This window comes from Oncorhynchus tshawytscha, linkage group LG14, assembly GCF_018296145.1.
Source record: "Oncorhynchus tshawytscha isolate Ot180627B linkage group LG14, Otsh_v2.0, whole genome shotgun sequence".
NCBI lineage: Eukaryota > Metazoa > Chordata > Actinopteri > Salmoniformes > Salmonidae > Oncorhynchus > Oncorhynchus tshawytscha.
This window is the reverse complement of record NC_056442.1, coordinates 48,733,844-48,749,351: the sequence shown is the minus strand read 5'-3', so window position 1 is coordinate 48,749,351 and position 15,508 is coordinate 48,733,844. Positions and strand designations below refer to the sequence as shown.

At 46.5% G+C, this 15,508-nt stretch overlaps 1 protein-coding gene across 1 annotated transcript in view; it reads right to left on the bottom strand.

The window, feature by feature from the left end:
- LOC112267472 (guanylate cyclase soluble subunit alpha-2-like) overlaps positions 1 to 15,508 on the bottom strand; it is an 88,799-nt gene that overhangs the window by 60,924 nt on the left and 12,367 nt on the right. Inside the window, exons 2-4 of the mRNA XM_042297605.1 lie at positions 4,924 to 4,985; positions 3,524 to 3,651; positions 1 to 750 (exon numbers count right to left, since the gene is read on the bottom strand). The exon at positions 1 to 750 is cut by the window's left edge and continues 122 nt beyond it. Coding sequence (XP_042153539.1) covers positions 1 to 750; positions 3,524 to 3,651; positions 4,924 to 4,985 — 940 coding nt within the window. The remainder of the gene's footprint in view (positions 751 to 3,523; positions 3,652 to 4,923; positions 4,986 to 15,508) is intronic.

Genomic DNA, 15,508 nt, shown 5'->3' with positions numbered 1-15,508 from the left:
CCCTGAAGGAGAGGGTCCGGTGAGGCTCGATCCGAGCCTGCCTCCTCAGACCTTCCCCTAGCTGAAGCAGCTCCATGCTGGGGCCCAGCACCAGGTGGAAGGGGAAGGCCCTGCAGAATGTAGCCGGACCGATGCGCAGGTCAGTGGGGGAGAGGGAGAGGGGCTGGAGGGTCTGCTTGGAGGTCTCTGATGGAAGGGTGACAGAGGGAGGGATGGAGGAAGAGGAGGGGAAGGTTTCTCTGATGAGGAAGGACAGTGAGACGGGGGCAGACAATGAAGGGGGTGAGGGAGACGAGGAAGGAGAAGCGGTGGGAGTAGGGATGGAGTCTCCTCCTAAGTGTTCTGCGTCCTCATTGGGTGACAAGGACGCTAGGGGAGGGGCTTCCTTCACCACAACGTGGGAGTGGAAGATTCGACGTGCGACACCTCGAATCAGACCAGGCATAGCCAATCCCACGACAGGGGCGGGGTTAAAGCAGTGGAGGAGGAGAAGCTTTCCTCCCACCCTCTCCCCTCCTCCTCTTCCTCCTCCTCTCTCCTCCTGGTGAGGGTCTTTGCATTGAAAGGAGGGGCTCTCTGAGGAGGCACGGCGTCCGGTCGAGGTTCTGATGTGTTCTAAGATGGCGTCAAAGCCGTTAAAGAAGTCCTGCAGGTTCCCTCCCACCGCTCTTAGAACACGTTCGTTCTCCTCGAAACACAGACCGAAGAACTCCTCCCCGAAACGCTCCCTCAGCTCACAGAACCGCACACCTAGAACACAGCGCAAACAGTACCTCAGGACAATGTAAGAACAACACAACCACAACATCAGGACAACATAAGGACAACTCAACCAGAACATCAGGATAACGTAAGGACAACACAACCACAACATCAGGACAACGTAAGGACAACACAACAACAACATAAAAATAAACAAACACAGCTGGAGTGCCATGGCTAGGCTGTGGGGAGTTATTTACTGCGAGGGAGAGGCAGAGCAGAACACTGATCTGGAGTCTGATTTAGAGCACACACACACAGACACACAGACACAGACACACACACACACACAGCTGCTGTTTGTCTGACTGATCAGTCAACCCTGATGCATAACAAACAGAGAGATCACTACAGGCAGGACAACACACAACACACAAAAAACTACAAACCACACACACACACACACACACACAGAGGTAGGTTAGGTAATGAGGGTATGGTGAGGAGCATGCTGACATTACAGGCATGTCATGGCTGAGACAGATATGGAGAGAGGGAGGTAGAGAGAGATGGCGGGAGGGAGGTAGAGAGCTGTAGGGAGGGAGATAGAGAGAGATGGAGGGAGGGAGGTAGAGAAATGGAGAGAGGAAGGTAGAGGGAGGTAGAGAGAGATGGAGAGAGGAAGATAGAGGGAGGTAGTAAGAGGAAGGTAGAGAGAGGAAGGTAGAGGGAGGTAGTAAGAGGAAGGTAGAGAGAGGAAGGTAGAGGGAGGTAGTAAGAGGAAGGTAGAGTGGGGTAGAGAGAGGAAGGTAGAGAGGAAGGTTGAGTGAGGTAGAGAGAGGAAGGTAGAGAGAGGTAGTCAGAGGAAGGTAGAGAGAGGAAGGGAGAGGGAGGTAGAGAGAGGAAGGGAGAGGGAGGAAGCAAGAGGAAGGTAGAGGAAGGTAGAGAGAGGAAGGGAGAGGGAGGTAGAGAGAGGCAGCAAGAGGAAGGTAGAGGGAGGTAGTAAGAGGAAGGTAGAGAGAGGAAGGTAGAGTGAGGTAGAGAGAGGAAGGTAGAGAGAGTTAGTAAGAGGAAGGTAGAGAGAGGAAGGTAGAGGGAGGAAGGTAGAGGGAGGTAGAGAGATGGAGAGAGGAAGGTAGAGGGAGGTAGTAAGAGTAAGGTAGAGAGAGGTAGTAAGAGGAAGGTAGAGAGGAAAGTAGAGTGAGGTAGAGAGATGGAGAGAGGAAGGTAGAGAGAGGTAGTAAGAGGAAGGTAGAGAGAGGAAGGTAGAGGGAGGTAGAGAGAGGAAGGTAGAGAGAGGAAGGTAGAGGGAGGTAGAGAGATGGAGAGAGGAAGGTAGAGAGAGGTACTAAGAGGAAGGTAGAGAGAGGAAGGTAGAGGGAGGTAGTAAGAGGAAGGTAGAGGGACAGAGGTAGAGAGAGGAAGGTAGAGGGAGGTAGAGAGAGGCAGCAAGAGGAAGGTAGAGAGAGGAAGGTAGAGGGAGGTAGAGAGAGGAAGGTAGAGAGAGGCAGCAAGAGGAAGGTAGAGGGAGGTAGAGAGAGGAAGGTAGAGGGACAGAGGTAGAGAGAGGAAGGTAGAGGGAGGTAGAGAGAGGCAGCAAGAGGAAGGTAGAGAGAGGAAGGTAGAGAGAGGAAGGGGGAGGAAGGTAGAGAGAGGAAGGTAGAGGGAGGTAGAGAGAGGAAGGTAGAGAGAGGAAGGTAGAGAGAGGGAGGTAGAGAGAGGAAGGTAGAGAGAGGAAGGTAGAGAGAGGAAGGTAGAGAGAGGAAGGTAGAGAGAGGAAGGTAGAGAGAGGGAGGTAGAGAGAGGAAGGTAGAGAGAGGAAGGTAGAGAGAGGAAGGTAGAGAGAGGAAGGTAGAGGGAGGAAGGGGGAGGAAGGTAGAGAGAGGAAGGTAGAGGGAGGTAGAGAGAGGAAGGTAGAGAGAGGCAGCAAGAAGAAGGTAGAGGGAGGTAGAGAGAGGAAGGTAGAGGGAGGTAGTAAGAGGAAGGTAGAGGGAGGTAGTAAGAGGAAGGTAGAGGGAGGTAGTAAGAGGAAGGTAGGGAGAGGTAGCAAGCAGGAAGGTAGAGGGACAGAGGTAGAGAGAGATGGAGAGGAAGGTAGAGGGACGGATGTAGAGAGAGAGATGGAGGGAGGTAGAGGTGGAGGGAGGGAGGGAGGAAGAGAGAGATGGAGGGAGGGAGGTAGGTAGAGGGAGATGGACGGAGCTAGAGATTGATGTCGGGAGGGAGGTAGAGGTACAGAGAAGGGGAACACTGAGGAATGGGTTGTGCTTTAACCTAATGACCATCAGCACTGCAGCACAAGGATAGGGAGGGAGGGAGGGAGGGAGGGAGGGAGGGAGGGAGGGAGGGGAGGGAGGGAGGGAGGGAGGGAGGGAGGGAGGGAGGGAGGGGCTGCCTTTAGTTGCTCTAGTCTAAGCACCAAGTAAGCATTATAAATCACACGCCCATTCCACACACACAGCTTTATTTTTAGGGGGGTGAAATTTCAGGACTTTATGGGGAGTCAAAATGACACACATACCCACACACTATCACACACACACACATATACACACTTTTGGATGTAAATCAAACCAGTAAACAAGACACATATACATCAAAAAGCACACATTATCCTTCAGTAAGCATAGTTAGCAGACAGCATGATCAAACTCCTTTAAATGTGCACACAGAGACTAAGCAGAGCATAAAAGTCCTTAAAAAAACACACACACACACACACACACACACACACACACACACACACACACACACACACACACACACACACACACACACACACACACACACACACACACACACATGGTAGAGTGATACTGACCCTGTAGAGTAGCCATGTACTGTAGTACTCCAGAGATGTCTGCCTCTTCTCCAGAACCAGAATGATCCACAAAGGGACACTTCTCCAAAGTAACACTTTTCTTTTCCTCCTTCTCATCCTCTCTGCACCTTTGGCACACACACACACACACACACACACACACACACACACACACACACACACACACACACACACACACACACACACACAAAAAAACAGGCACACGCACATGCGCGTACATGCACGCACACGCACGTGCTCACACACACACACACACACACACACACACACACACACACACACACACACACACACACAACAAAAAAACAGGCACACGCACATGCGCGTACATGCACGCACACGCACACACACACACACACACACACACACACACACACACACACACGGAATGGAGACATAAAGATGATATAACAGGCTAGAAAGCACCTCCACACGCACACACATACACACACGGTCTTCTACTGCTAACCTTGTGGGGGCACACAATTTAGTCCCATTCAAAATCCTATTTTCCCTAACCTGTACTCTTACCCTAACCTTAAACCTAAAACCTAACCTTAACCCTAAACCTAACCCTAGCTCCGGACCCTAAAACTAACCCTCCTAACACTTATCCTAATTCTAACCGTAGCACTAATTCTAACCTTAACCCTGATCCCCCTAGAAATAGCATTTGACCTTGTGGGGATTTTGTGGGGACTAACAAAATGTCCCCAGTTGGTCAAATTTTTGTACATTTACTATTCATGTGGGGACTTCTGGTCCTCACAAGAATAGTTAAGCACCCCCCCCTACACACACACACACACACACACACACACACACACACACACACACACACACAGAGCATTGAACAGAAACTCACACCAACACAAACAGACAGTAATACCCAACTAATTCAAAGAAGGACACAGAGCAATGTTCACACAAAATACAAACACACGTTACGTAATGGATGAATTAGTTACATGCTTACTCAATTATAACACTTGGATTAGATGAAAAGGACCTCACTATGTTACTAGAGATTATTACACACAGTCTTTATCCACTCTTACCAAGGTCTATAGCTACATCTAGTATACCATTCTTATGGGTGCAGACACACACATACACACACACTTGCATACACACACACGCATACACTCACACACGCATACATACACACACGCACATACACTAACACACATACACGCATAAACACACACACACACACACGCATACAAACACACACACATACACACACACACATACGCATACACACACACATACACACACATGCACACACCCACATACACACATACAAGCATACAAACACACACACGCATACACAGGTGCTTACACACACATGTGTGCACATGCAGCACAGCAGTCCTTACCTGATCTCTTTCTGTCTGTAGAACTCTAAGGTTCTCTGTAAAGACTGTTGAACCATCTGTGTCTGAAAGAAGATGGAGAAACAAATGTTACTGGGTCAGTAACCAAAAGGTCACTGGTTCGAATCCCTCAGGCAATAAGGCGAAAAGTCTGGCAATGTGCCCTTGAGCAAGGCACTTACCCTAATTGCTCCAGGGTCGCCATTGATAATGTCAGACCCTGGCCGTGACCCCACTCTCCCAGGGTGTCTCAGAGAGATTTGGGATATGCAAAAACACATTCCAATTCACACATACGTATTACAGTTTTTTACAATCATTTTGGCACTAATTTCCGAACATTTTCATTTTTCAGAACTGTAGACACAAAACTCACAACTGTTGTGTCTTTGGCTATGCCGGATTAAGTGATATGACATGCTATTCTATAAAATAATTTCTCCGTAATTAATATTACCTGATTGGGCTAATCATGTAAATGTAATTAACTAGAGAGTCGGGGCACCACTAAATAATATTTATAGAGCTGTTATCTTCTGAATAAACTCTTAAAGACCTAGTAATATTTTACATCAATAGCAGTCAATATTAATCGTCACCTTAATTCAGTCTCATCTGAAAGTTGTAAATTCTTGGTTATCTTCACGAACCCTGGCTGAAGTTGAATCAGCCATACAAAATTGGGTTGAATTATTTATTTACTAAATACCTAACTAATCACACAGAATTACACATACACATAATTAATCATAACTTGATTACAAATTACGTCATAAAGGAAAACGTCCCTAGCGGGCGGAACAGATTTGACAGCTGGTTACACAAAAGAAAAGGGGCTGGGTTTGAGTGAAAGAGCGGGAAGACTGAGGAACAAAGGGCGAATCTGTGCTTTCGTAAATACAGTATCCTATGCATTCTAAGTTACCTCCCATTTGGAAAAGGAAAATGCAATAAATATTTACTCTGAGCTGTGCTTCGGTGGGTTGGTGGTAGATGGAAGGCCGTGTTGCCAAACCGAGTCCTATGTCCTTTGAAGAATGTCTCTGGTGGTCAATTTGATACGTTGTAGTAATGTCGTTGTGTGGTAGACGGGTGACTCTGTCTGTTCCTTCCTAACCTGCGTTTGCAGCTGCTGTTGCTACTCAACGGCTAGGAGGTATCACTTCTGTAGTGAATAAGAGTTCAAAGTTCATACCATTCGCAACCAAAGCTCGTGCTGATGTTGGCTTTTTTCTGTAGTTATTATCTGAACCATTCTGACATCGGACCGTCGTCCTCACATCCTCGGAACAGGAGGTTATATTGTCGCCAAGGCTTTATATAGGAAGGGAGAGGAGGGCGTGTTTGAAAGGTTTTATAGCCCATGTCCCTTCACAGGGGCGGGCCACTGATTCAGCAGAGCCCTACCTTATAAAAACCCAATTCTCACATTTTAGAAACTAAAATCACGTATAATCCCATCACGAATAATTTCATATTCAAACATTTAAATTGAACAATTCCATGTGAATCTGATAACTCTGATGTGTAGACTTTCCACTGTAGAGTTTGTCATCTTATCATTGATGAGAATGTCTCAGATGACAATCGAACTGACATCATATTCATTAAGTACCACCGCAAATGTTCAATTGTTCGGATTACCAGAATATAGTTCATTTCCCCCCATCTTCTGATGTTCCCAGAATCTCTATGTTAACCAAGATGTTTGCAAATGTAACATCTGTAGGGTAGAGAGAGGAAAAAGGGGGGAAGAGGTATTTATGACTGTCATAAACCTACCCCCCAGGCCAACTTCATGACACAACCAATGATCAAAATGCAAATTTTTCAAAACTCTTAACACTTTTTCAAATTGCTTGTCGCCATAAAGCTAAGATCATTTGTTCATTGAACTAAAATCACCTGTTCAAAATGACACAACGTAACATCAAAGTATTACCATTTCAAAATGTAATTCACACATTACATCTGAGATGACTGTCTATTAATTTCATTACAATGATCTAACTATCAACTGATTCAACAGCTCAAAATGATAAGTAACTGTTGCATTACTCTTAATGCATAGTTTTATGGAAACTGACAAACAATATTCCATGTTTAGATCATGAAAGTTTCAGGATAATAAGATCCATTGACATCAATAACCGTGGAACATGAACCAATTGGACGACATTATCTATGGATGTAATATTTCATCATCATTCTTTATCAGACACTGTTTCTATGGTCCCATGTACCACTTTTCCAGATCATGTTTTCAGATTTGACATTACTGTACACTCACCAGCCACTTTATTAGGTACATCTATCTAGTACTGGGTAGGAGCCCCTTTTGCCTCTAGAACAGCCTGAATTGTTCACGGTGTTGTACGTCAAGACATGCCCTTCAGCACACCACTGTTTTAAACAGCTGTTATTTCAGCATTTGTGGCCTTTCTGTTAGCTTGAATGAGCCTGGACATTCTCTTCTGACCTCTCTCATTAACAAGGTGTTTTGCTCACAGAACTGCCGCTCACTGAATGTGTTTTGTTTGTCGCACCATTCTCTGTAAACTCTAGAGACTGTAGTGCGTAAAAATCCCAGGAAGGCAGCTGTTTCTGAGATGCTGGAATCACCATGTGTGGCATCAACAATCATACCACGGTCAAAGTTGCTTAGATTACTCATCTTGCCTGTTCTAATGTTTGGTCGAACAACATCTAAAGCTCTCTACTCTATATACTCTATATATTGAGTTGCAGGCAGCCACATGATTCGCTGTTCGAAAGTAACCTTCCTTGATGAGCTAAATCAGGTCGGTAGAGCAGATGGCATGACCTATGTCATTGTGTGGGATAATGTCAGGTTCCACCATTCTCAAATGGTGCAAGCATGGTTTCAGGCCCAACCACAATTTACTACCCTGTACTTACCGCCATACACTCCTATCCTTAACCCGATTGAGGAATTTTTCTCCACATGGAAGTGGAAGGTATATGATAGGCGCCCACACGAACAAGCCACCCTTCTCCAGGCCATGGATGACGCATGCAATGACATTACGGCAGACCAGTGTCAGGCCTGGATTCGCCCAAAGATTCTTCCCAAGATGTTTGGCTAATGAAAACATCCATTGTGTTGTGGATGAGAACCTGTGGCCAATTCCACACGACAGGGTTGATGGAAATATAGAAGTACAGTAATCAATCTTTTGTTTAGCTTTTAACAGTAAGCCAGGTGAGGAACGCTGCAGTGATGTTTTACAGTAAGCCAGGTAAGGAACACTGCAGTGATGTTTTACAGTAAGCCAGGTGAGGAACACTGCAGTGATGTTTTACAGTAAGTCAGGTGAGGAACACTGCAGTGATGTTTTACAGTAAGCCAGGTGAGGAACACTACAGTGATGTTTTACAGTAAGCCAGGTGAGGAACACTGCAGTGATGTTGATAAATGAGTTCTTTGAACCAGTGATTCTGCAAGTGCAAGGTTTCTAAAGATATGAATGCACAATGCAATGTTTTGAACATTGGACAGCCTGTGTTACAAGTGATGACCGTTTTGAGTTTTGTGCGTAGAGTTTTGAAAAATGACCACAAGGTTCTGAAATTAGTGCCAAAGTGATTGTTAACAACTGTAATACACACTAGTACATGTGTGGAATAGGACAAATATAAGAACATTGTTGTCCTGGTCGTAACTAAAAACTCAGGGCCCAATAAATAAAAACAGATCATTTCAGATAACAGCCTGCATTTAAAGCTGACATCTCAACACTTTACAAACGGTCCAGTAATGTATAATTGGCACACAAAAAAAACAATATTTCCTATCAACAACAAAAAAATAAATACAGAAAGCTTTAAATATTCAAAATCCAGTTTTACCTCTAAATTCCTCTGCAGTGGGGCTCTCACTGAGACAGTGTGTGTGTGTGTGTGTGTGTGCCCGCGTACATGCGTGTGTGTTTGTGTGTAAGAGAGAGTGGTGTTAATATGATGAACATTAATATAATCCTGTAGCAACGCTAAAAGAACACTGTGTCAGTCTGGGGTCATCCTACGGCCTCTGCTGAAACCTGCTGTACAGGACACCAGCATCTGGGGTCATCCTACGGCCTCTGCTGAAACCTGCTGTACAGGACACCAGCATCTGGGGTCATCCTACGGCCTCTGCTGAAACCTGCTGTACAGGACACCAGCATTCCCACCGGATTCCCACCGCAAACGGAACATTTTTCAGCTGGATCTTCACAACTAGCTATCTAGCTAAACCGCAACCCCGGATGATTACTCCTGGCTAGCGCTTCCACCCACTTAGCGTGAAGCTAGCCCGGCCAGCGCACCTGTACTACCACCGTAGCATACTCCTGGGCTACAATACCCGGGCCCACGACCGGTCTATCGATGTCACCGCATGAAGAGGAATAAACAGACTCACCCCATCGCGACATCCCCCAAAGGCCAACTCTCTAGCCCTCGCTATCTCCCTGCTTGCTAAACTCGGCCTGCTAACTGCTACCTTGTTTAGCCCGGGCCTACGAACTGTTAGCTTGTTAGCACAGGCCTGCTAACTGCTAGCTTGTCTAGCCCGGGCCTACGAACTGTTAGCTTGTTAGCACAGGCCTGCTAACCGTCTGAATCGCCGCGTCCCAAACACGCACCGGACCCATACTCACTTTCTATCTCTTTTTGATTTTTAATCTGTTTATACCTTTCCGGAAACCTGCCTCACCCAATGTGACACGGAATCGCTATTATTTTTTATTTTTAGAACACACTCAAGAACCTCCAGAAGCCAACCAGCTAACTAGCTACAAGCTATTTAGTCATTGTTAACTTTTTTTTCAACCTGGATAACACTCGCCAGTCCAGCTCCCCTGCCCCATCCACCGCTGCCCCCTGGACACTGATCTCTTGGCTACATAGCTGATGCACGCTGGACTGTCCATTAATCACGGTACTCCATTCTGCTTGTTTATGTTTTATCTGTCGGCCCTGTTGTCTAGTCAACGCCATTTTACCTGCTGTTGTTGTGCTAGCTGATTAGCTGTTGTTGTCTCACATACTGTTTTAGCTAGCTTTCCCAATTCAACACCTGTGATTACTGTATGCCTCGCTGTATGTCTCTCTCAAATGTCAATATGCCTTGTATACTGTTGCTCAGATTAGTTATCATTGTTTTAGTTCACAATGGAGCCCCTAGTTCTACTCTTCATACCCCTGATACCCCCTTTGTCCCACCTCCCACACACGCGGTGACCTCACCCATTACAACCAGCATGTCCAGAGATACAACCTCTCTCATCATCACCCAGTGCCTGGGCTTACCTCCGCTGTACCCGCACCCCACCATACCCCTGTCTGAGCATTATGCCCTGAATATATTCTACCATGCCCAGAAACCTGCTCCTCTTATTCTCTGTCCCCAACGCTCTAGGCGACCAGTTTTGATAGCCTTTAGCCGCACCCTCATACTACTCCTTCTCTGTTCCGCGGGTGATGTGGAGGTAAACCCAGGCCCTGCATGTCCCCAGGCACCCTCATTTGTTGACTTCTGTGATCGTAAAAGCCTTGGTTTCATGCATGTCAACATCAGAAGCCTCCTCCCTAAGTTTGTTTTACTCACTGCTCTAGCACACTCTGCTAACCCTGATGTCCTTGCTGTGTCTGAATCCTGGCTCAGGAAGGCCACCAAAAATTCAGAGATTTCCATACCCAACTATAACATCTTCCGTCAAGATAGATCTGCCAAAGGGGGAGGAGTTGCAGTCTACTGCAGAGATAGCCTGCAAAGTAATGTCATACTCTCCAGGTCCATACCCAAACAGTTCGAACTACTAATTTTGAAAATGACTCTCTCCAGAAATAAGTCTCTCACTGTTGCCGCCTGCTACCGACCCCCCTCAACTCCCAGCTGTGCCCTGGACACCATTTGTGAATTGATCGCCCCCCATCTAGCCTCAGAGTTTGTTCTGTTAGGTGACCTAAACTGGGATATGCTTAACACCCCGCCAGTCCTACAATCTAAGCTAGATGCCCTCAATCTCACACAAATCATCAAGGAACCCACCAGGTACAACCCTAACTCTGTAAACAAGGGCACCCTCATAGACGTCATCCTGACCAACTGGCCCTCCAAATACACCTCCGCTGTCTTCAACCAGGATCTCAGCGATCACTGCCTCATTGCCTGTATCCGCTACGGAGCCGCAGTCAAACGACCACCCCTCATCACGGTCAAACGCTCCCTAAAACACTTCTGTGAGCAGGCCTTTCTAATCGACCTGGCCCGGGTATCCTGGAAGGACATTGACCTCATCCTGTCAGTTGAGGATGCCTGGTCATTCTTTAAAAGTAACTTCCTCACCATTTTAGATAAGCATGCTCCGTTCAAAAATGCAGAACTAAGAACAGATACAGTCCTTGGTTCACCCCAGACCTGACTGCCCTCGACCAGCACAAAAACATCCTGTGGCGGACTGCAATAGCATCGAATAGTCCCCGTGATATGCAACTGTTCAGGGAAGTCCGGAACCAATACACGCAGTCAGTCAGGAAAGCTAAGGCCAGCTTCTTCAGGCAGAAGTTTGCATCCTGTAGCTCCAACTCCAAAAAGTTCTGGGACACTGTGAAGTCCATGGAGAACAAGAGCACCTCCTCCCAGCTGCCCACTGCACTGAGGCTAGGTAACACGGTCACCACCGATAAATCCATGATTATCGAAAACTTCAATAAGCATTTCTCAACGGCTGGCCATGCCTTCCGCCTGGCTACTCCAACCTCGGCCAACAGCTCCTCCACCCCGGCAGCTCCTCGCCCAAGCCTCTCCAAGTTCTCCTTTACCCAAATCCAGATAGCAGATGTTCTGAAAGAGCTGCAACACCTGGACCCGTACAAATCAGCTGGGCTTGACAATCTGGACCCCCTATTTCTGAAACTATCCGCCGCCATTGTCGCAACCCCTATTACCAGCCTGTTCAACCTCTCTTTCATATCGTCTGAGATCCCCAAGGATTGGAAAGCTGCCGCAGTCATCCCCCTCTTCAAAGGGGGAGACACCCTGGACCCAAACTGTTACAGACCTATATCCATCCTGCCCTGCCTATCTAAGGTCTTCGAAAGCCAAGTCAACAAACAGGTCACTGACCATCTCGAATCCCACCGTACCTTCTCCGCTGTGCAATCTGGCTTCCGAGCCGGTCACGGGTGCACCTCAGCCACACTCAAGGTACTAAACGATATCATAACCGCCATCGATAAAAGACAGTACTGTGCAGCCGTCTTCATCGACCTTGCCAAGGCTTTCGACTCTGTCAATCACCATATTCTCATCGGCAGACTCAGTAGCCTCGGTTTTTCGGATGACTGCCTTGCCTGGTTCACCAACTACTTTGCAGACAGAGTTCAGTGTGTCAAATCAGAGGGCATGCTGTCCGGTCCTCTGGCAGTCTCTATGGGGGTGCCACAGGGTTCAATTCTCGGGCCGACTCTTTTCTCTGTGTATATCAATGATGTTGCTCTTGCTGCGGGCGATTCCCTGATCCACCTCTACGCAGACGACACCATTCTATATACTTTCGACCCGTCATTGGACACTGTGCTATCTAACCTCCAAACAAGCTTCAATGCCATACAACACTCCTTCCGTGGCCAACTGCTCTTAAACGCTAGTAAAACCAAATGCATGCTTTTCAACCGATCGCTGCCTGCACCCGCATGCCCGACTAGCATCACCACCCTGGATGGTTCCGACCTTGAATATGTGGACATCTATAAGTACCTAGGTGTCTGGCTAGACTGCAAACTCTCCTTCCAGACTCATATCAAACATCTCCAATCAAAAATCAAATCAAGAGTCGGCTTTCTATTCCGCAACAAAGCCTCCTTCACTCACGCCGCCAAGCTTACCCTAGTAAAACTGACTATCCTACCAATCCTCGACTTCGGCGATGTCATCTACAAAATGGCTTCCAACACTCTACTCAGCAAACTGGATGCAGTATATCACATGCCATCCGTTTTGTCACTAAAGCACCTTATACCACCCACCACTGCGACTTGTATGCTCTAGTCGGCTGGCCCTCGCTACATATTCGTCGCCAGACCCACTGGCTCCAGGTCATCTACAAGTCCATGCTAGGTAAAGCTCTGCCTTATCTCAGTTCACTGGTCACGTTGGCAACACCCATCCGTAGCACGCGCTCCAGCAGGTGTATCTCACTGATCATCCCTAAAGCCAACACCTCATTTGGCCGCCTTTCGTTCCAGTACTCTGCTGCCTGTGACTGGAACGAATTGCAAAAATCGCTGAAGTTGGAGACTTTTATCTCCCTCACCAACTTCAAACATCAGCTATTGGAGCAGCTAACCGATCGCTGCAGCTGTACATAGTCTATTGGTAAATAGCCCACCCATTTTCACCTACCTCATCCCCATACTGTTTTTATTTATTTACTTTTCTGCTCTTTTGCACACCAATATCTTTATTTATTTATTTTATTTATTTTACCTTTATTTAACCAGGTAGGCAAGTTGAGAACAAGTTCTCATTTACAATTGCGACCTGGCCAAGATAAAGCAAAGCAGTTCGACAGATACAACGACACAGAGTTACACATGGAGTAAAACAAACATACAGTCAATAATACAGTATAAACAAGTCTATATACAATGTGAGCAAATGAGGTGAGAAGGGAGGTAAAGGCAAAAAAGGCCATGGTGGCAAAGTAAATACAATATAGCAAGTAAAACACTGGAATGGTAGTTTTGCAATGGAAGAATGTGCAAAGTAGAAATAAAAATAATGGGGTGCAAAGGAGCAAAATAAATAAATAAATAAAAATTAAATACAGTTGGGAAAGAGGTAGTTGTTTGGGCTAAATTATAGGTGGGCTATGTACAGGTGCAGTAATCTGTGAGCTGCTCTGACATTTGGTGCTTAAAGCTAGTGAGGGAGATAAGTGTTTCCAGTTTCAGAGATTTTTGTAGTTCGTTCCAGTCATTGGCAGCAGAGAACTGGAAGGAGAGGCGGCCAAAGAAAGAATTGGTTTTGGGGTGACTAGAGAGATATACCTGCTGGAGCGTGTGCTACAGGTGGGAGATGCTATGGTGACCAGCGAGCTGAGATAAGGGGGACTTTACCTAGCAGGGTCTTGTAGATGACATGGAGCCAGTGGGTTTGGCGACGAGTATGAAGCGAGGGCCAGCCAACGAGAGCGTACAGGTCGCAATGGTGGGTAGTATATGGGGCTTTGGTGATAAAACAGATTGCACTGTGATAGACTGCATCCAATTTGTTGAGTAGGGTATTGGAGGCTATTTTGTAAATGACATCGCCAAAGTCGAGGACTGGTAGGATGGTCAGTTTTACAAGGGTATGTTTGGCAGCATGAGTGAAGGATGCTTTGTTACGAAATAGGAAGCCAATTCTAGATTTAACTTTGGATTGGAGATGTTTGATATGGGTCTGGAAGGAGAGTTTACAGTCTAACCAGACACCTAAGTATTTGTAGTTGTCCACGTATTCTAAGTCAGAGCCGTCCAGAGTAGTGATGTTGGACAGGCTGGTAGGTGCAGGTAGCGATCGGTTGAAGAGCATGCATTTAGTTTTACTTGTATTTAAGAGCAATTGGAGGCCACGGAAGGAGAGTTGTATGGCATTGAAGCTTGCCTGGAGGGTCCAAAGAAGGGCCGGAAGTATACAGAATGGTGTCGTCTGCGTAGAGGTGGATCAGGGATTCACCAGCAGCAAGAGCGACCTCATTGATGTATACAGAGAAGAGAGTCGGTCCAAGAATTGAACCCTGTGGCACCCCCATAGAGACTGCCAGAGGTCCGGACAGCAGACCCTCCGATTTGACACACTGAACTCTATCAGAGAAGTAGTTGGTGAACCAGGCGAGGCAATTATTTGAGAAACCAAGGCTGTCGAGTCTGCCGATGAGGATGTGGTGATTGACAGAGTCGAAAGCCTTGGCCAGATCAATGAATACGGCTGCACAGTAATGTTTCTTATCGATGGCGGTTAAGATATCGTTTAGGACCTTGAGCGTGGCTGAGGTGCACCCATGACCAGCTCTGAAACCAGATTGCATAGCAGAGAAGGTATGGTGAGATTCGAAATGGTCGGTAATCTGTTTGTTGACTTGGCTTTCGAAGACCTTAGAAAGGCACGGTAGGATAGATATAGGTCTGTAGCAGTTTGGGTCAAGAGTGTCCCCCCCTTTGAAGAGGGGGATGACCGCAGCTGCTTTCCAATCTTTGGGAATCTCAGACGACACGAAAGAGAGGTTGAACAGGCTAGTAATAGGGGTGGCAACAATTTCGGCAGATAATTCGGCAGATAATCTCTACCTGTACATGACCATCTGATCATTTATCACTCCAGTGTTAATCTGCAAAATTGTAACTATTCGTCTACCTCCTCATGCCTTTTGCACACATTGTATATAGACTCCCCCTTTGTTTTCTACTGTGTTATTGACTTGTTAATTGTTTATTCCATGTGTAACTCTGTGTTGTCTGCTCACACTGCTATGCTTTATCTTGGCCAGGTCGCAGTTGTAAATGAGAACTTGTTCTCAACTAGCCTACCTGGTTAAAT